The sequence below is a fragment of the Sus scrofa genome, chromosome 1 (assembly GCF_000003025.6).
Source record: "Sus scrofa isolate TJ Tabasco breed Duroc chromosome 1, Sscrofa11.1, whole genome shotgun sequence".
Classification (NCBI taxonomy): domain Eukaryota; kingdom Metazoa; phylum Chordata; class Mammalia; order Artiodactyla; family Suidae; genus Sus; species Sus scrofa.
The window spans coordinates 189,929,855-189,953,114 of record NC_010443.5 but is presented as its reverse complement, the minus strand read 5'-3'; the positions used below and the strand labels follow the sequence as shown (position 1 = coordinate 189,953,114).

General features: G+C 37.0%; 1 protein-coding gene across 2 annotated transcripts in view; it reads right to left on the bottom strand.

Annotated features, from left to right (window-relative positions):
* The window catches only part of SLC38A6 (solute carrier family 38 member 6), a 65,178-nt gene that overhangs the window by 35,448 nt on the left and 6,470 nt on the right, over positions 1–23,260 (bottom strand). For both annotated transcript variants that reach the window (NM_001267849.1, XM_013993473.2), the window contains 2 exon segments: positions 6,742–6,781; positions 10,809–10,861. In NM_001267849.1, coding sequence (NP_001254778.1) covers positions 6,742–6,781; positions 10,809–10,861 — 93 coding nt within the window.

Below are 23,260 nucleotides of genomic sequence, written 5' to 3'. Positions count from 1 at the left end.
TTTTAGTTATGGATAGTAACTGGTTTATTCTATTCAATGTATCTGCTAATCTGGTGTTCCTACTAAATGTCCAAAGCCACCGAAAGTCTATCCCCACTCAAAATAGTTCACAACACAATCTCTCTCCTTTTTCAAAAGGACTTAAAGAAAAAAAATCTGAAAGGGAGTTCCCATCGTGGCACAGTGGAAACAAATCTGACTAGGAACCATGAGGTTGTGGGTTAGATCCCTGGCCTCATTCAGTGGGTTAAGGATATGGCATCGCTGAGAGCTATGATGTAGGTCACAGACGCAGCTCAGATTCTGCATTCCTGTGGCTGGGGTGTAGGCTGGCAGCTGTAGCTCTGATTGGACTTCTAGCCTGGGAACCTCCACATGCCTTGGTACGGCCCTAAAAAGCAAAAAAAAATTCTGAAAACAATGTCATTTCCCTAATTTATGCACAAATAGAAATTAAAATATATGGAGGGACTCCCTCCACCCCCACAACTCAAGGAAAATACATGTTTGTTTTGTCATTTATCAAGATTTTAAACTTGAATAAAAAATGACCAGAATATTTACCATTCTGAAAATCTTATACACTTCAATAAAATTTTTACTAAGAAATATTTCTCAAAACTTTTTTAAAGTGACAAGTTACCAGCAAATTTTGTCAAAGGAAGTACTTGTGAGAAAGACCCTTCTTCCCAATTTCCTTTATCTCCCCCATTCTAAAACTGCTTTCTAGAATTTCTGGACAATACTATTCAAGGTCTCCAGAAGCTTGCAGATTGACTACAGATGAGCTGACCAGCAGATGGCGTTGTAACAGCACGCCCAACCCGCGTTTCCCAGGAGACAGTACAAACAAGTAATTCTTCAGAATTCACTATCCTACCAAAAATATTTTTTTTCAGAAAGTAAAGCCAAATAGTTTTTAACTTAATATTAAATCACAGTTTTCAAAAATCTGAGCATTTGAAATTTTTATAGTTCTCAGTTGAGAATGATCTTATTTATATACGTTTCTGTTTATAAGATTTAGAAACTGTGATACTTGACCACATAAAAGGAGTGCTGAGTTTCTCTTAAAACTTAGATCTCCAAACTGAGGTGTTAATCAAGACAGCTAGAGTAGGTCTGTGGGAGCTCTGCTAGTCTGGAAAATCTGGGTCATTCTAGCAATTTCAAAAGGTTTCCGTATTTACTAATGTTTAGGGTTTTCCTTTCACAATCGTATAGCAGTGATTCAATCTTTAATCTCCTTTAAAGAACTGGAACATTAAAGAACTAAGGAAAGAACATGCTATCCATAGTGGCCCCTTCATATTTTATAAGAGGAAAAAAAGGATTTAAATACTCCTAGGAGCCACTCACCTTGCATTTTGATTTGGGCAAGATATAAAACCAGAAACAACATCAATTTACTTTTATCGTATACTTCTCAGAGTTAACAGGACTTCTTCTCAGCTTAACTGAAGATGATTTGGGGTTTACTGCTTGATTTCTGGGGATATTTTAGCCAACTGAGTGGTCTATCTCAAGAGTTTAAACACATGTGAAACTAACCACTTACCTTTGTTTTTAGAAAAAGAATCTCAATGCGACACAACTGGAGGAACTATGTGGAAACTACCTGTACTTACTTGCTCTCACAGTTCTTAATCCTTCTACTTGTAGTCCACTAAATTCAAACTCTCAGCCAGAGTTCTCTTCCCTATAACAGCATTAAATATTAAAACTTCCAGATGCTGCTTTTTTGACTTTGTGTCCAAGCAGCAGAGACTGTCAGCAAATGCTCCTCCAGGGCCTGAGGCAGTGGGCAGCTGGGGGCTCTCTCTGACTTGGCCTATTTTGGGCCCCTCATTCATTAGTGCTAAGAGGCAATCAGGAATCGCTTCTAAGTAGTATTTTACTATGTGGCTCTCCATTTTCCAAAGACAACTGTTTCCCTAACTCCAGAGTAAGAGTGTTAAATTTAGTGAGTCACATATTTTTCTATCTAAAGTTTAGAGATTTTTCAAAGACAGTAGATTGTTCTGGTCTATTTGTTAGACCACATTAGTGTCCTATGACTAATACTTGGTGTGTGATTGATACAGGGGAGAAGAAAAAGAGTTTACGTCAAGTTCTGATGGTAGATTCTTCCCTAAAGAAACCATATGCTCACTTATACATTCTGTGTGGTCTTCTCTTCCCAGTTGATCTTCCTTTTAAAGGGGTACCGCGTAAGCCAGATTTGCTGGCTTTTTCTTCTTTCCCTCTAACTCTTTACTTTCTTCCTATGATAAATAAGACTTACTAGATGCCTCCTATGTGCTAGGTATTTAAAGACATAAATAAATGAGCAATCTACTCAGATATATAGAATACAAAGACGTAGGGGATAAACTGAGTCTTACTAAAAGATTCATGCAACAAATATTGATCAAGAACAATTCATGATCATCTTGATTTTAAAGGTCGCAATTTCATTTTTCTCACGGATTTGTCAGGGGTATAGAATCCCAAGAAAACTGAGAAATGTTTAAATGTTACAAAGAATAAAAGAATTAGGAAATATTAATTGAAGACATGATTACCTAACCTAAAAGCAGATTTCAAAATACTTTATTTTCTATTTTACATATATAAGATCTAAGTAGAGTTCCCGTTGTTGTGCAGCAGAAACCAATCTGACTAGGAACCATGAGATTGCAGGTTCGATCCCTGGCCTCGCATAGTGGATTGAGGATCTGGCCTTGCCGTGAGCTGTGGTGTAGGCCAGCAGTTGTAGCTCTGATTAGCCCCCTAGCCTGGGAACCTCCATATGCCGTGAGTGCAGCCCTAAAAAGACAAAAAGAAAAAAAAAAGATGTAACTGTCCTTAATATTTTCAACCTTTTAATTTTTAAATTGTTCTAAACTATAAATCATTCTATGGGCTTTCAAGTTTCTTTCCATTATTTATTTCCCAAATTGTTTCTTTGAGGCAAAATCTTAGGCTTTTAAGTAGAATTTTTTAAATTGTCCCTTTCATTCAACAAATATTATTTATTGAGCTTCTCTACCAGAAACTAGGTCAAGTTAGGAAAACAAACGAAAACATCATTCCTATTCCCAGGTAGTTTAAAAAATCCATGATATTTTATCTTTTCAGAGCTTTTCAAACATTTACTGTATCAGAGAAGAAAGAACAAAGGCTTTAGAAGTAGACAGAGTGAGGCTGAGTCCTGGATTTATTAAGGGGTAAAGGGAAATAAGTCACTTATCCTCTCTGAGCACTGATCTCATCCTCTGTAAAAAAGAGGATAATATCATCTATCCTGAAGAGATGCTGTAAATATAATTTAAGTGTCCAGTGGAAGGCTTGACCTAAAGACAGTCTATCATATTATTTTTCATTTCTAGGAAATCACTGAAAATCTGACCATTTATACTAATAATGAATATCCTATCTTTCAAAAAATGCTCTCTGACCTATATTATATATGCAGATAAGCACATAAGAAGTGCAAAATTTTAATGTGATGCTATACATTTCATATCATCTTATAAACAGCCAATGTATTTCCAGTGAATAAAGTCAAAATCAATTTTGAAGAAAAAGCATAAGTCATATGAACAACATATTAAAAGATCCTCCCAAATAAATATGCTGCTTCCTGTCATACACACATGGTTCAGTAACTGTTACGGGCTTCCACAAACCCAACTTATATTAACCAAGAAGCTACTTAATGCTGGAGTCCCTAGACTTTCACCTCAGAGGATCGGTAGCTGCCCTAAAAGGTAGTTCTAAGAACTGAGACTCCCCTTTCTGACAAAGAACAGCATCCATGAAAGCTTTTAGAGCAATAGTTGCTGACTTGTTAAAGATACCTAAGACCAAATCATCTTTCAAACCACGTGTAACTCTCTCATGAAACTTTTCTGAAATAAAAATATTTTAATGCTCTAAAGTAATTAACAAGCCTATCAAAGTGCTAAATTAGAATGTGAATTTTGGGGTAAGAAGTGACATTAAGCTCCCTGCTTTTCCCATCCCATCCCCACAAGTTAGCAAAGAGGAAACTTGAAGCTGACAAGAATTTCCCCCACACTGGCTACTCAATGGCAGAGACTGGAGTAGATAGTATTCAAGGTACCTGACTTCCAACCCAGTGTTCTGCTCACAAGAGCACACAAGAACAAGCTTCCAAGTCTATGATAACAAAGGCATGATTTCTGTACCACTTGCTAAAACAAAAGGAAAAGGGTTTGGAAAATATGTTTGTTATTTTAGTGGTTCTAAAAAAATAAACTTATAACGAAAATCATGAGGCCATTACTCTAAAAACTAAATCAGCATTACCAGCTTTTCTGAATTTCAGGGATATTAAAAATTGTGGTGACTTCTTATAAGTCACTTTAAAAAAAAAAAGTTCTAATACAAGGCAAGCAAGCAAATCAACAAACTAAGAGTTGGAGGTAGTGATGATTTATCTGCCTCCCAAGGCAAGAATTCTTTCTACAACATTCTGACAATTGACCAACCAGCTCTACTTGAATGTTTTCAGGGATAAGGAGCATTTTCTTTTTTTTTTTTTTTATTTTTTTTATTTTCCCACTGTACAGCAAGGGGGTCAGGTTATCCGATAAGGAGCATTTTCAAAGGAAAGCTGGCCATCCCCATTATCACACAGCTTAGTAACAAAGGGATTGCAAATAAAACTAAACCAGCTTCATTGTAGCCTTCTACACATTAGAGTAGAAGCCTTCAGTCTCCTTTTCTCTTCTTGATAAATATATCTAGGATATTAAAAAATACTTGGAAATAGCACATACAAATCATATTCAGCTCCATTTAGTTTAAAGAAAAAGAAAAAGAAAAGAAATTCCCGTCATAGCACAGTGGAATCAATCTGACTAGCATCCATGAGGACAGAGGTTCGATCCCAGGCCTCCGCTCAGTGGGTTAAGGATCTGGCGTTGCTGTGAGCTGCGGTGTAGGTCAAAGACACGGCCCGGATCTGGCATTGCTGTGGCTGTGACATAGGCCAGCCCCTACAGTTCCAATTCAACCCCTAGCCTAGGAATCTCCATATGCTGCAGGTGTGGCCCTAAAGAAACAAAAGAAAAAAAGGTTTATCAAGTCCCAGGTATTGTGCAAGGTTCTTAGAGTATAAAAAGAAATGAGATATATTCCTTGCCCTGTAGGAACTTACAATATAATAGGGAAGAAAAGTATATACAGAGATAACTTCAATCTAACAAGTAAGTGCTAAAAAGAGTCATGTACAATAACAGCTCCACACTAAATTAGAATACAAGTGAAGGATCAGGGTGAAGGATACAGAGATACAACAGCAGGCATTTTGCCACAATCACAAATTTAGATCCAAATTCCTGGGTTGAAAATTCTACAGAAAATATTAAACAGTATTTAAACCTAATCTAAACAAAATGTGATTAATAGTTTTTAGTAATCATATAGAGAGAAAATGAGAGATTGAATATATCAAAATATACTTTTACATTAGCTGCCTAACAAGTGCACATTTAAACAATACATATTTGCAAAAATAAAATAAATTACTCCAAAGTAGATCTTAAAATCAACCGCTTATATAGAGTCAGAAGGGAAGAGACCATTAATGTGAAGAGGGAAGTAGTGTGTGTTAGAAAGAAATCATTTGGTATGACATCCAAGGAAACAATCTCCTGGTTCAATAACATTTTTTTTTCCAACGAAAATTCAAAGAATTAAAACATGAATGTTCATTCCAAAACAATGGCAAATGTAATTTATTATTGGAATGTTAATTTCTTCCTTAACCAAGAAACTCATTAAAAATGGAATTTGGTTGAACAATACTTAAAGTGAAATAGCTCCAACCTGTTGAGTGTCAGTAAAACTTTATTAAAGCTGTCATCTTTAAATTATTGTGAACTGCTATATATAAGAAATAAGATTAAAATTTCCTCTGACCACACAGTCTTGTATAAAATCCAAAGTACAAGTCAACCTCCTTTGTGTATTTAACTTAAAACTACTCACACTTACTTAGCATTCTAGTCGATGGTAAAAGAAAATTAGAACACTGTTCAGCACTATTTAACTTCTTTACAACATATATAAATGTGATTCCCATAGTATTTTGGATTCAAATGTTTAATATTTAATATATTTAGCCAACAGCTATTAATAATTAACAGTAATTTTTATTTCTACATAGTTCTTGATATCAGGATCAGTTTTTAATGGGAACAAGATTCAAGATAACTGTGAGAATGCTTTTTATTTGTCTCAAGTTTGTTTATTTTGTAAATGACATGGTCATTTTCAATTTCCTGGGTACAATAGGAGATTGCTTGTCCACACCTGATTGTTCACAGCCCATGGAACACCATTCCCTCTAAAGCAGTACCCGCCCCTGAAGGTGAGCAGAACAAAGTAGAGAGAGGGGAAATACTTCAGAATCACTTGAAAAGTTTTTCCAAGCTACCTCACCTCTATCACAACTACGGAAAGCCAATGTTTTATGATGGATGGCAGACCTAATAATAACAAGATTGAAACAAGGGTTTAGCTGCAACTAATGTTAGACACTGTGTCCCACCAAGGTTGCTAAAAAGGGTGTTGAAAAAAAAGAATAATGAGAGCAACACACAGGGTTTCTGAGATATGTATGTCTACAGAGGTTCAGGTACCCAATCACACCCAGAGAAAGGCAAGAAACCAAAGGGGATGTCATTGCCATCACATCCATGCAGAAGCAGTGTACTTTCAATTGCTTACCGCCAATATTCTGAATTATTATAGTGCCTGCCACCACCACCTACAAAAGAATAAATGCATTCAGAAGATGAAAGGGGAAATGATATAAAAAGATCAGTGGTTTATTAAAATCCAATAATGATTACTAAAAAACAGATGCAGAATTGAATTCGAGTGAAGGGAAACTGAAAAGAATACATTTTGCCAGCCATTTGTAATACATGAAACTAATATCATCACATAAAAAGCCTTTCTTTAATAGTTCCACAGTTACTATAAAGAACATGTTTTCCTGGCAGTCATTTTTAAACAGTTAAGAGTGTTAAAAAGCTGGCAATCAATGGTTATCAAAGTATAAAAAACTGAAATTGAATCTATCTGCTCTCATTCTCCCTTTGTTACTGGTTTTAGCACATTGTTTTGTTCACTAGACTGAGACAGCTTGAGGGGTGCTGTGCCAACGCTATATCGCATAAAAGGGAATAATGTAGTCTTCAGAATCTACCAGCTTGGCATACATCAAACCTTGAACATCCCTGTCCCAGGAATTAATAAAATCTACAGCAGAATGCTCTAGAGCCCACATATTCTCAGATCTGAAAACTCAAGCAAAATGTTTCCAACTCAATAAAATGAAGTGGGCTGAGTGTAAGACAATAGGAAGTAGTAAAGACTGTAATATATCAGAGAATTCCTCTGCTTTCAAAATGGGGCAGCTGCTACACAGATCTGGCCGGTTGCTGGCATGTGAGTATGTGAATCCAATGTAGCTAAACCTTCTCATTTTTGAAGGAAAGTCAACAATTGAAAGCTTTCAAAATGTCATAACTCTTAGCTGGTAATCAGTTAAAAAGAAAAAAGATTTGAGCCAAACAAAATATGCCTGAGGACTAAGTTCAGCCTGCAGGCTTGCTAGCTTGTGATCTGTGATCAAGATTCTGGGACAACTCAAGACAGCACTTTATCCACTCTAGGTAATTAGATGTACTCAGAGGAAATGATCCACATTCTGCTTCCACTTGGGTTTTTCAATTACTCAAATCCTGATGGATCAGTATCTCCAGTGCATGTTTGGAGCTGAGTGGCTATCTAAGATCAGTCAATCCTGCCAGAACTCAGAAGAAGTCCCCCTCCTTTCCCAGGAACCACATCAGTAACACAGCATGTGCCTGTCCTGGGAACAAACTACATTACTAAGATCCAGGGGCTTTGGGGTCTGCAAGCAGGGCTAATGGTAGAAAAATATGGCGAGATGTCTTTGAAGATGTAATAATTGCCATCTAATATTTTCCAGAAAAAATCTTTAAAAATCAACCCATTTAAAAATTAGTTCCAGGGGTTCCTGTTGTGGCTCAACAGAAATGAATCTGATTAGTATCCATGAGGATGCAGGTTTGATCCTTGGCCTCACTCAGTGGGTTAAGGATCTAGCATTGCCGTGAGCTGTGGTATAGGTCACAGAGGTGGTTTGGACCCTGATGTGCTGTGGCTCCAATTTGACCCCTAGCCTGGGAAGCTCCATATGCTGTGGGTGTGGCCCTAAAAAGACAAAAAAAAAAAAAAAAAAAAAAAAAATTTAGTTTCAAAATGTCACTCACAATTATTTCTGGAAAGACATTTTTTGAACTTTTGTTCATATGCAATTGCATACCTTTCATATGCAAGTGATACTATCAGTCACACATGAAATTTGGATTTTTCTATTATATACTGCAAAAAGCAATAATATCAACTTATTGATGACTATCTTCTCATTTTTGCCTGAATTTATAATCTAGAAAGTCAGCATATCTATTTATCTATCTTTCTATCCATCTATCTCTCTTTTCAGCACCTTGCACAGTGCATGGCACATAGTATTTGCTCAATAATTGTTTGGTGAGTAAATAAATTCATTTATAGACAAAAATTTTTCCTTAAAAAGTTCAAAACACTTCAAAAATATTTAGCTTTCAGAATAGTGTTATCCTATCATGTGTCATACCCATATTCATATCATATCTGGAAAGAAGGAAACAGGTACGTTCCAACGCAACCGTCAAAGTTGGGAGAAAACAGTAAAGAAACAAACTCATTTACAGTATTCTGTCTGTGAACCTAAGAACCACATGCATACATTAAAATGAAAACATAACTATTCTAGAATTTTAGGAAAGGGTGACTCTCAATAATCTTTGCTCTTTTTGTAGACTCTACTGCTATCCAAGAAATGCAGGAAATAGTAATGTGAAATAACAGTGATGATGCTTAAAGTCATGTTTATAGATTATATTAAATTAATTGAAGCATTTTCTTATATAAACAACATTTTGTTCTTCTCCCTTGGTTAAACTAGATACAAGAAATTGAGGGAGTTCCCATTGTGGCCCAGCAGAAACAAATCTGACTGGTATCCATGAGGATGCAGGTTCAGTGGGTCAGGGATCTGGTGTTGCTGTGAGCTGTGGTGTAGGCCAGCAGCTATAGCTCCAATTCAACCCCTAGTCTGGGAACTTCCATATGCCAAAAGAGCATACAAATACAGCATCATTTTAGATTGAAAACAAAACAAAACCCCATAAACAACAGATTTATAAATGAAAAGAAAAATTCCTGTTTGGAACCAACATGTAAATGGTTTTTGTTCTTGTTTTTTAAATTTTATAGCCGCACTTGTGGCAAATGGAAGTTCCCAAGCCAGGGACTGAATCTGAGCCATAGCTGCAACCTACACCACAACTGTGGCAATGCTAGATCCTTTAATCCACTGCACCAGGCCAGGGATCAAACTCATGCCTCTGCAGCTACCCAACCACTGCAGTCAGATTCTTAACCCACTGCAGGAACTCCATAAATGGGTTTTAGAAATATGACAGCTCTTCAGAAATAAAAAATTACTAAAGCACTAAAAATAACATTTAACTCTTGATTATCTGTGGAAGAAGACAGTGCTTCCCCTATTAAATTAATTTAGTACACTGATCATAAATGAATGCCCAATCAATACTGTTGTTATTTCTCCTATTCTGAGAAGGAAAAGCAGTAGGTTTTGAATCTAAAGTCCTGTGGTGTAACATTGGCTCTATGCAATTGTGGACAAATTGGCCCCTTCACTTCTCTGGGCCTTAATTTCCTCATCTATAAATAAGGGATAAGCTAGATCAATTTTTAATACTATTTAGCTCTTAAATGACATGATCTTCTAATTATCAGGTTTTTTTTTTTTTTTTTTTTTTTAATTTTGTGGCTGCATCCATGGCATATGGAAGTTCCTGGGCCAGGGACTGAGTCCAAGCCACAGTTGTGACCTACCCCACAGCTATGGCAATGCAGAATTCTTTAACCCACTGCACCAGGCCAGGGATCAAAAGCACACCTCTGCAGTGACCCGAGCTGCTCCAGTCATATTCTTAACCCAGTGCACCAAAGTGGGAACTACCCTAATTATCAGTTTTTCATGCTATAAGTTTATTTTTAAAAATTTTTTTGCTTTTTAGGGCTGCGCCTGCGGCATATAGAGATTCCCAGGCTAGGGGTCAAATCAGAGCTACAGCTGCTGCCCTACACCACAGCCACAGCAATGCCAGATCTGAGATGCATCTGCGACCTACACCACAGCTCAGGGCAATGGAGGATTCTTAACCCACTGAGCAAGGCCAGGGATGGAACCCACAACCTCATGGTTCCTAGACACATTCATTTGTGCTGCGCCACAACAGGAACTCCAGCCATGCCATAAGTTTAACTCTGTGCTTCTGTCTTGTTATGTCTTCAAGGGGATTTACTCAGACATTATAATCAAACTTAATAAGGAAAACTTAAAACAGGCCATTGTTACTGATTTAAAATTATTCAACTCATCACTCTCCTTCATTAGGATAAAAAAATACTAAAAGATTTAAATGTTGAATTAAATTAATCAATACATTTTTAGGAAAATCATAGAGATTGCTTCTCTTTCTCTTCTGGCTCCCATCATTCTTCACTTTGGTTTCCTTTTATTCCTTTAATTTCTTTCTCCTACGTATTCTTGTTTCTCCTAACTGGAAATGAAGGAAAAAAAATACCTTTTTGGAATTTGGGCAGAGTGAGGAGAAAAAAAAAATTACCTTTCCAGGTAATCCAAATGCAAAAAGTCCAAGATCTTCATAAGACGTCACAGCTATTAAGAGAAATTATAATTGTTATTTTTACACAAAACTACTTGTGTGCCAAGTCTTACAGGAAAGAAAGCTAACCCACTACTGCCTTATAACTTGAATAGTGACACAAATTTTAAAGCAGAAGTAATGACTTCGGGAGGAAACCTAAAAATTTATGATCTATAAAGATAGCATCCTTTTAGATTAAGTAGAGTTTAGCAAATCCCAAGGCTGTCTAACAATTATTGAGGCTTCATTAATTCAAATAGAATAATTACTCAAGAACAATCCATTTCTCACTAAACAGTACTTGCAGACTACACTGTCCAAATGTAAATTTTCATTAGCAATAGCTCCTGAAAACTGCAGATATAAATAAAGCCTGATAAAGTACAAAAGTTGCACTACACTCTCAGAGACATTCACTTTTCCAGCTACCTAGGATATAATAATGTGCTCATGATAGAAAGAAGACCCTAATCCTGCAATTAGGGCACACATTTTCTTTTTCATCATAGGAGTATGAAATTACATTTTCTTTCCACATGTTCAAGAACTGTGGTCACTTTTTGAAAAAGACGCAAATTAAATGGCTTATAAAAACCAAATTTGTCCTCAGAGAATAAAGCTTCATGATCTAACTTGTGATGCCACTGGTGAAAATAAAAGAAAAACATTTATATAATATTATAAACTATAAGAAAACTGAAAAGTCTTTAACCTTACAGAGCTTAACACTAAAAAAAAAAAAAGGAGATTAGCATATACTTAGGTTTGATATATTAACACACATCTTCTACTGAGTCAAAGATATGGCTCATTATTTCTTAAAGCAAGTTTCTAACATCTCCTCTCAAAATATACATATATTTCCTTTTTTTAAATTGTTATTTCCCCCAACACACTTTTTTTTTTCCCACTGTACAGTATGGGGACCCAGTTACACATACATGTATACATAATTTTTTCTCCCATTGTCGTGCTTCGTTGTAAGTATATAGACATAGTTCTCAGTACATATATTTCTTTAAACTGCCACTAAATTAACAAATTCCTCTATGTTTTTACAAACAAAGTCCACTAGGTATGTGAAACTAAGCATTTTGAAAACCATATTTAGTCTTTATATGTTGTAACTACGAAGACAGAAAGAAAACAATGAAATGCTAAAAAATTAAGTTTTACTAACAAAGATCAAAAAATTTAAACATTTTAAACTTTATAAAAAAACTTTATTATCAGAGTTCATCAAAGAATTTAGAAACTTTCTGGATGACACAGTTATTTTTTAAAAAGTATTTACATACTGCTCAACAGTGGACAATGACAATTTAGTTTTGAATTTGAAATACATAATTGAATTATAAGTAGGAATCTTTATGCTTTAACAATGAAAGACTTCAATAATAATCTAAGGGGGTAGATTGTGGATATATTTTAGAACATAAAATTAAAAAGCAGAGTTACAAAACTAAGAACAGGAATTTTTCCTCCAACATGAAATGCCAAATTTTCCTTTTCGAATATGCATATTCTACATGAAGGTCACCCCCAAAATAATTATTTTATCAGTAAATCTTTATTAGTTTAATGTCCTCAAACACAAGTGATATTGCTATATAGGGGCACAATTTCTTATTACATTCAAAGCCTTGGTATAAAATCAGAAAATTCTCTAAATGTTAGCTTCTAATTTGACATTAAGAAGGTAATTTTGTTATATATTTATATGTATATAAACCATCTCCAGGAGGTCTCTGATCTACTACTATGAGGCAGGAGATTAAAGGAACACCATTGTTCATTTTCAGGATCCCTCTTTCATAGTATAGTTGAAAGTGTTCTTTCTTTAAAAAAAAACTTTCCTTCTAAGGACTTATAGCAAGGAAGCTTTTCAGTGTTATATACGGAAAAATAACAATGAACTAGTTTTCATTTTTTGTTTGTTTTTTTAAGGCCCACATCCTTGGCATATGAAGTTCCCAGACTAGGGGTCAAATTGGAGCTGCAGCTGCCAGCCTAGTCACAGCCACAGCAATGAGGGATCCAAGCCACATCTACAACCTATACCACAGGTCACAGCAATACTGAATCCTTAACCCACTGAGTGAGGCCAGGGATCAAACCTGCATCCTCATGGATACTAGTCGGGTTCACTACCACTGAGCCACAAGGGGAACTCCAAAAAGTACAGACTTTTAAATGGAGACTGACTACTATGTTCAAACCCTAATTCTATATTTCAAGTCAGCAGGTCTGGCTAGTCATTCAACTCTGTCACATTACTGCTTTAATGTTGCAAAAATTAGAAGTATCTTTCCATGTCTGAGACATGAATATGAATAATGACTTCTAGCTTACCATCAAGGCTTTACTAAAATAAAATATGTACACAGTCAGCCAAATGCTCTATCTCCACATATTCACTTTTTAATGGTTTTCTGGATCATCCTGACATATAAACCAAAACAACATTAGTGAAACAGTTTAAAAATTCTGTTCATTTGGACAGTTAAGATGCTGGAACAGTGTAAACTGTAACTGACTTTGGAATGCAACTTCAACAATGAACTTTAAAATATTTATAACATTTGACTCCTAGTTCTTGCATCTTAGGAAATAAGACTAAAATCAGATAAATGACTATATGCAAAGATACTTATTATACATTATTTGCACTGAAAAAAAGACTACCAAAACTCTCTACAATGGTAGTTAAGTAAATTATGGCAGGTATAACTAGTAGAACAATTTATAGTCATTAAAAACTGTTTAAAATAACATGAAAAATGTCAATATTAAGTGAAAAACATAGGATTTGATTGGGTATGATCTATAAAGCAAAACACATATGATTGATGTTTCAGTATCTTATAACATGAAAGATATTTTGAGAGCTATCATATTGAAATGTGGTGATGACTAATAGCATATTCTTTCAGAAGAGGAGTAATTTGAAATTAATTTTGCCTTTTACAGGAATTCATATAAGCAGTACTTGGCACAATCCTCATTAAATAAATAACAAAAAGGACTCATTAGCAATCTATTTTAGGAAATTATTTTTTGATAAAGAAATCGATGCTGTCTTTGAAGGGGTGGAAAGGTTGTCTTAATTGAGTAAATTGAGGAAATTTTTCTTCTTTAATGTACCATCAAGGCTTCACCTCAGTGCTATTTTGGCTAGACCAAGTGTTTGACCTCCACAGGAATCATTTGGAAAGCTCATTCCCATGAAGTAGTGGAATATTTCCAGCTAGTTACTCCAGTGTTCTGTCTGCTTTGCATTTTTTCCTCAATGAAATAGGACAATTAATAAACTCCAGTTACAGTACAAAGCCCAAGTCTCAGCAGCAGCAATATTATCTTTGGAACTGGATTGAGGGAGTTATTCAAATACAGTTCAACTCTCAGAAAGCAGGCCATTTGGAATGCACCTTATTTTGAAATTCTTTTCTTTTTCATGTTTTCCTTCATTTTCCTCTTGTCTTTTTTCTCCCTAACAGTGTCATGCAGGTCATTCATTTGTTGATTTATCATCACTTGTGATCTTCCTTAACATGTATTTAAATGTCAGTTTACCAACTAAATGTGGCATTATTTTAGAGCACCAGATGTAGTAAAAGGAGCTGGAATGCTAGAGTACTAGGATCATTCTCCTTCCATTGTCAGAGAGGTGAGACAGTGCAGGCACAGAAAAAGTTCCAGGATGCCAACATACTGCTTCATCCTTCAGTGAACAAGACTTACATAGTCATACCCTATAAATGTTATTCATTGGTTTTCGACTTTAGACTCAGGCATAAAATGTGAATGACTACAAAACAGAAGATAAATATTGTCAACCTTGATGATGTCAGCAGTAGGACCACAGGAAACAGGAAGAGAACAGGTGAAAGAAAGCACAGGAGCATGAATACATAGAACACAGCAGAGCCAAGAGACACCAGCCAAAGTCTATGAAATGAAAATAAATGTTTACATGTATTGTTCATGGTTACAAATAATCAGTGAAAGAATTATTGAATACAAACTAATGAAAATGAGAAGGGGGAAGAATTAGCATACCCTAGCTAAATCTTCACCTTTCACAATAAAGTATCAACAGATAATCTCTTAAATCAATAAACAGCAAAAAAATACTTTTTAGACTTAGGAAGGTGACTCCACAAAAGAATTAAATACAAAAAGCCAAAACTTGCTAACTGTGGGAAATGGAACTAAAGTGGGCAAGAGTGGGTGGGGAAGAGCTGTAAGTTCTCCTGAATAAGTGCTCATGCACATACACACATGTACATACATGGTGCGACCACAATTACCTTGATGAAAATAAAAGAGGTTAATTTAAAAGTATGTTTAACCTGGAGTTCCCATTGTGGCTCAGTGGTAATGAACCTGACTAGTATCCAAGAAGACAAGGGTTTGATCTCTGGCCCTGCTCAGTGGGTTAAGGATCCAGCGTTGCCATGAGCCGTGGTGTAGGTCACAGATGTGGCTTGGATCCCTCATTGCTGTGACTGTGACTAGGCTGGCAGCTGCAGCTCTGCTGCAGCTATCCTGGGAACTTCCATATGCCATGGATGCAGCCCTAAAACGACTAAAATCCTGCAGAGATTCATGCCCATCCTTCCCTGAAGCCCAATAACAAAAAGCTACAGGAAACATTCTGACACCAAGGCATACAACCTGGGGAATCACTACAAGAGCACAGGATGCACAGAATCTAGCCTAGGGTTTCTCATCTGGGCCACTGCTGACATTTGTGGTCCAGATAATTCTTTGCAGTGGGGAACTATCCTACACACTGCAGGATGTTTAGCACCTTCCTTGGTTTCTACTCACTAGATGCCAGTAGTACCTCACCCTGCTCCCAGATCCTCAGCTGTGACAATCAGAAATGTCTCAGGAGTTCCCTAGAGGTTAGTGGTTTGGATTTGGCACTTTCACTGCTGCATCCTGAGTTCAATTCCGGGTCTGGGCACTGAGATCCAACATCAAGCTGCTGCATGCATGGCCAAAGAAAAAAAAAAAAAAAGGAAAGAAAAGAATGAAATGTTTTAGGCACTGCCAAATTCCCCTGGAGGAGAAAAGTCAAGACAAGTAGACACTACTTTCTCCCAGAAAGGCTGAGACAAGAACACCAATCCAGGAAGACAGTCACATAAGCAGCCCACTTAATTAACTGTGAGAATACTGAACCATGTTCACTAATCAAAAGAAGAAAAAGATATGAAATCATATATAGTTTGGACAACCATCATTCCAAATAAAGAATATTCACAGAGGGTGCTGAGATGGGAAATAGGAATCTACTGTCTTTCAGTTCGTTTCAATCTCCTGTGCTCTCATGGTGAGAGCATCTCACAGTGCTGGATGGGATTCGTCAGGACCTGAAAGCAACCCATATCCTTCCCACAGCACCGAGATGAATGCTGGTGAAAAATAAAAGCCTCTCAGCTTCATTGAGAAATGATATCTTAGCAACCAACATGTTGTGTAAATGTTGTACACTCTATTTTATAAACTATGCAAGAAATCTCAAAGGTATTTGACTCTGTCATTTTTGCCCTGTGAATTAATTTTGGAGCTTTTAAAATAGAATTCCTCTGTAGCTCTAACACATCCATCCATTCATCACCCATCTAACCCGCTTTAATTAACTACCCTCTTTATGTCAAGCTCAGATTGGTAGATGGTGAAAAAAAATGGTTAATGCTAAATTTTCCAAGAATACAATTACTATATAAATGGTTTTGTTTTGTTTGGAACTTTGCCCCAAACTGTTAACTATTTAGGAAAATCACATTGCCAACAGCATTTATTTTGTTTTTGTTCCTCCTTTACTTTGCTATATGGCAATATGTTATGTTAAGTAGTGTATTAGCTCTGATGGCTGCTGTAACAAATCATCACACATTTGATGATGACTTAAAACAACAGAAATTTATTATCTCACAGTTCTGGAGGTCAGAGGCCAAAATCAGTTTCACTGAGTCAATATCAAGGTGGCAGCAAGGCCACAATCCCTCTAGAGGCTTTAGAGAATATCTATTCCTTGCCTCTTCTAGCTACATGTGACACCTGGCAAGACTTGATTTGTAGCCAAATCACTCCCATCTCTGCCTTTATGGTCATATGTCCTTCTCCACTTTTGTCTGTGCTCTTTGTGATACACATTATTGCACACTGAGTCCACCAGGATAATCTCCCCTACAAAGTCCTTTTTTGCCATATGAAGTAACATTCAAAGGGATTAGAATCTTGATATCTTGGGGGCGGGGGGACATTATTCAGCCCACGACAGGTAGTTTGTAATATCTACTTTCATTTTAGATAGTAAAGGGAGCATTTAGAAATTTCTTAAATAAAATGGGGGTGCTGCAATGCAAATCACTGCTCTAAAGGGTTTACATTAAAAAAGCAAAATGGGGAGAACAAGGAGCCATTTTATTCCTTGTTTATTTCCTCACCACTGCTAACAATTAAAATCCTCATAAAAGAACTGTAACTTTACTTTAGGAAGAGGAAGATAAGGGATTATGTTCCCTCTCAGTGGGCTCTAAGAAGAACCAAAATTCATTTTGGAAGCAACAAGTGGTGAATTCCAACAACCACCTTGATCCTTTTTTCAGCCACCTCGGTGGCTTCTCACTGCCTCAGCAAAAACTCCAAATTCCTTAGGGTATGACACCTGTCTATCTCTTCAGTTCCATTTTCTCCTTTGTACCTTATGCATAAATAATAGTAAATTATTTTTAGTACCTTGAATAAAATATTTACTATATACCTTTATATATGCTAGGATATTTTCTCTTGTCTTATCTGCCAGTCAAATTCCTTTTGAGCTCAATCCTCCAGGAGCACTGACTGGCTCTCACCACCCTGACCCAGACAAAGCAAAACATTCCCTCCTCTGTGCTATCACTGTACCTTGCACATGTTTAAATTATCACACTACTTTATAAATTATTTGCTTATGTATTTGTCTCCCCTTTTAGATGAAGAGATTACTTAAGGGAAGGAAATGAGTCTTACTTAATTCTGTATTCCTAATAGATACAATATAGGATGAATGAATGAAGCTCTATCCTAGGCTTCAGTGCTAGGACTTGTCCATCTACTTCTACTTCGAAGTCCACATATCCACAACTGAACTCATTTTTATTTTTAATTGACATCTCTGCTATGTTCTTATGTCCATTAATGACACTACACTAATCCAGTGGCCATGCCAGACATCTGGGAGATATCTTCAAATATCTCCTCCACAGTCAGACACCAGTTCCTCTCAGGTCTAACTTCCCCATGTTCCTTCACCTGTTCCTTTTTCTTTTATTCTCCTTGTCAATACCTTGTTTCAATCTCCCACTGTTTGATTCTTAGACTTTTTTAATAGCCAGACCTAACTGCTAACCTACCCAGGTATTGTTAGTACAAATTAATGTTAAAGAGACAAATGAGAAAGGCACTTCCTTTAGGAAGAAAAAAAAGAAAAGGGTTTCCATCTGGAACACAATCCTGAAGGCAAACAACGCCTGGAGAGTTGACTGTGCCTTTGTGAAAGAACTGGTCCAATCTGCAAGTGGCTCTTGGATCTGGATCTCAGCTGTTGTCCTGGGAATTCCCTCTACTTCTCCCATGTGCTAGATTCCCTATTATTATTATTGTTTATTTTTTTTTTTTTGGCACGCCCTAATTTTGGTAAATGGCATCCTCCACTGTTCATTAAGTAAGAGTGAAAGGAAATAATTTTTTTAGCCCTTGCATGTATGAAAATGTCATTATTCTACCTACATTCATAAATGATAGTTTGGCTGAGTATAGACATTTATATTGAAATCATTTTCTCTAAGAATTTTGAAGCTATTACTTTATAGTCTTCTTTTTTTTCTTTTTTTTTTTTTTTGGTCTTTTTAGGGCCGCACACATAGCATATGAAGGTTCCCAGGCTAGGGGTCGAATCAGAACTATAGCTGCCAGCCACAGCCACAATGCCAGATCCGAGCCACATCTGCAACCTACACCACAGCTCACGTCAACACCTGATACTTAACCCACTGAGCAAGTCCAGGGATCAAACCTAAGTCCTCATGGATGCTAATCAGATTCATTTCTCCTGAGCCATGATGGAAACTGCTAGTCTTCTTACTTATAGTACTTCCTGATAAGCCTTTTCGCTATTATAATTTTTGATTATTTGTATGAGAATTTTTTATTTGCTTCTCCTCTCTCAAAGCTTTTAGTATATTTTTCTGATTTTTCACAATATCTTGCAATGGATTTTTTTTTTAATGGCCACACCTGCAGCATATGGAAGTTTCTGGGCCAGGGACAGAATCCAAGCCACAGCTACGACCTATGCCACAGTCGCAGTAATGCCAGATCCTTTAACCCACTGTGCCAGGCTGTGCCTCTGCAGCAACCCAAGCCACTGTAGCTGGATTCTAACCCACTGCACCATAGCAGGAACTCTTTGGTACGAATTCTTTTACAATTATTATAATTACTGGTTACCAGGAAGAGTCCTTTCAATCTGGAAACTAATTTCCTCCAGTTATAAAAACTTTGTTTGTATCATTTTGTTGATAGTTTTCTACCATCTAGTTTTTTTCTCCTCTCTTTTCATGGAATTCCTATTATTGTATGTTGAACGTCCCAGACCGATCCTCTCATTTTCTTTTATTCTCTCCCATTTTCATTCGTTTTCTCCCTATACCCTTTAAATAATTTCTTGTTCTTGTTTCAAAGATGCAATATCTTCTTAGTTCTCTGAAGCTATTAAATAGTCACTTTTTAAGTTTTCATTTGATCTCTGCATTCTTTTCCTCGTTTCCTCTGAGTTTGTTACTTTCCATGTAATTTTTTTTTTTTTTTGGTCTTTTTGTCTTTTGTCTTTTTTGTTGTTGTTGTTGTTGTTGTTGCTATTTCTTGGGCCGCTCCCATGGCATACGGAGGTTCCCAGGCTAGGGGTCGAATCGGAGCTGTAGCCACCAGCCTACGCCAGAGCCACAGCAACGCAGGATCCGAGCCGCGTCTGCAACCTACACCACAGCTCACGGCAACGCCGGATCGTTAACCCACTGAGCAAGGGCAGGGACCGAACCCGCAACCTCATGGTTCCTAGTCGGATTCGTTAACCACTGCGCCACGACGGGAACTCCCCATGTAATTTTTAAACAGACTTTTACAGCGGTTTTCTGAGTAGATGGTACATATAGTTCTCATATGCCCTCTACCCCACACAACGATAGCCTCTCCCACTATCAACACCCTCCACCAGAGTGGTACATTTGTTACAGCAGTGACTCTATATTGATAATCATTATCACCCTAAGTCCACAGTTTATAGAGTTCACTCTTGGTGTTGTACATTCTATGGGTTTTGACAAATGAATAATGACATAAAGCTACCAGTATAGCATCATACAGAATAGTTTCAATGCCCTAAAAATCCGCAGTGCTCTACCTATTCATTCCTCCTCCCTCCCTAACCCCTGGCAACTATTGATCTTTTCACTATCTTCATAGTTTTGTCTTTTCCAGAATGTCATATAGAGGGACTCATACAGAATGCAGTCTTTTTAGATTGGCTTCTTTCACTTAGCAATATGCATTTATAAGGTTCTTCCATGTCTTTTCATGGCCTGATATCTCATTTCTCTTTAGTGCTGAATAATCTATTCTCTGGATGAACTACAGTTTATCCATTCACCTACTGAAGGACATATTAGTCGCTTCTAAGTTCTAGCAACTATAAATAAACCTTCCATGTACAGGTTTTTGTGTAGACATAAAGTTTCAACTCACAAATGCTGAATCAAAGGGTAACCTCTATAACTTTTCACCATGGTCTGCACAATTGTTTTGTCAACATTTTACTTTCAAAATTATAGAACAGATACTTTCTCACATTTAAAACTTGCATTTGAAGTGTAAGGGGAAAAAAAAGAGAGAGAGAGAGTTTAGAATACCTCCAAGATCTTTGGCCTGAGCAACTAGAAGGAAGACTTACCATTTACTTAGATGAGTAAAGAGCGGGAGGTAAAACTGGCAGTACAAAGATAGAGAGTGTGATAAATTTGAGATGTATATTAGATATCTAAGTGGAAGTGCCATGGAGGAAGTTGGATAGGAGACTGAAATTCAAGGGAAGAGATCCAAGCCGGAGTATAAATTTGGGGGCCATCATGAGCCCAAGAACATAGAAGAAAAAAGATCAGAGGAATAGTCTCAGGGTAATCCATTGTTTAGAAGAAGAGATGAAAATGATCCATCAGAAGAAAAGAGTGTCCTATGAAATAGGAAGAAAACCCAGAGAGTGTTAATAAGTGTTTTTACAGAGGAAGGTGTGATCAACTGTGTTAAATGCTGCTGAACAATCAGCTAAGATAAAGGCAAAACTGATCACTGGATTTAGAAACATGGAAGTTGCTGGTATAATAATTTCTGTGGAATAATAGGAAAGCCTGATTGAAGAGTATTCAAGAGAGAATAGGAGGAAGGGGAAGTAACTGGAATATATAACTATTTTGAGGAGTTTTACTATGAAAGCATACTGAATGAATGTGGGGTCATTTTTTTTTTTTTTCTTTTTACAGCTGTACCTGTGACATATGGAAGTTACCGCGCCAAGGGCTGAATCAGGGCTGCAGCTGCCAGCCTACGGCACAGCCACAGCCACAGCAACAATGGATCCGAGCCATATCTGCAACCTACATTGCAGCTTGCAGCAACACCGGATCCTTAACCCACTGAGCAAGGCCAGGGATCAAACCCACATCTTCATGATACTAGTTTGGTTCCTAACCTGTTGAGCCACAATGGGAACTCCTGGAGTCATTTTTAAAATGGAAAGAATTATTGACTATTTTGTAAACTGATAAGAAAACAGAAAGGAACAAAGATGATGAAGAAGAAGAGAGAGGGGAGAAAGTGGATAGAGTGATGTAGCTGAGAGGTGATAGGATCACAGCATAAGTCAGGGGCTGGCCTCGGATAGGAACATAAAGAGCTCATCCAAAGTAACAGAAGAGAGGGCACAGAGGAACATGGGAGGTAGATGTGGTAGCAAGGCTTATAAAGTTCTTTTACGACTGTTTCTATTTTCTCAGTGAAACAGAAAGTGAGGATATAAGCTAAGAATGAAATCAAGGAGAATGTGTTGAAGGTTTGAGGGAAAGAAGAAATGAAAAAAAATCATCCTCAAGATAGCAGAGTAAGCAAGTGATTATGAACTAAAGAAGGTAAGAAGAATAGTATCACAGGTCCACTAGACAGTGAATTACAGTAAAATTAATCCTCATGGTTGTGGCTTTTCCTCAGGAACATTCAACTTCACAAGTGCATGTGTAAAGTAGGCAGTTACATTTAACCATGGTTGGAGTTTTGTGAGGGAAGTAACATAATGAAAAGGAGGAGCAAGGGAGGATCAAGGGAATAACATAGCAAAAACTTCAACTGGATAAAAAAGGTGAAATATGGATAAGAGTGTAAAGGATAGTGCAAAGGTGGTAAATCAATGAGTTGAAGTCCTGGTAGGGGAGAAGAATTGACAGAATTGGAGTACCTGAGGGAATGACAAAAAATTTTAAAAGATAGGGGTTTTGGAGGGTAGATTCTTGAAAATAAGCTTTTGGAGGGGATGAAATTTTGGCAATGACAAAGTCAATGGCATGACCATGGAAATTAGTAGCTGAGGGTAGGCAGGGGAGATAATCATTAGAAGAGGTTAAGGAAATAAAAGTATTGAAAAGATTATCCACATGGATATTGAATCATCCAGAATCACGACAGGGGTAATACTGCAAAAAGGAAAGCAGAAGCTTAAATGTTTAGAAAATGACAGAAAGTGGCTGAGGATTCTGTACATGATAATCATAAGGGGGCCATGGGCAACAGAGTTATGAAGGTCAAAGCTGGAGGCTTACGGAGAGGGAGGTGGTTGAGAAGTGAAAATGAGGTGCAACCAGGACACCCATCCCATCTTTATTTTTTAACTTTTTGGCCACACCCTCAAGCATGTGGAATTTCCCTGGGCCAAAGCTGCTGCAGGGACAATCCTTAGGAGACCTCTACCTATCCACCTCTAGACCTGTCTGAAGGACGTGGAAGAGAAGAGTGGCTACTGGCGAGAACTACAAAGAAAGCAGCATCCTCAGAGAAGCCTTAGTTCCCTAGAGTAAGAAAGTTAATGTAGAGAAAAGAGTTAAGAACACAAGGGTTTTTTACTGATGACTGACCGAGAGGGCTCACTGGAAGGGTTTTAGGAAGTGGGGAGAAGTGAGAGATAAGGTCAGAAAATGGATGACAGAGCTATACGGGATGAGTCTGGGAAATAAACAATAACCTTGGTTTCTTGAAGAGATAACATAAATTGAGATAAATGGTTTAATGTCATTAATCCAAATGATCTCAATGCA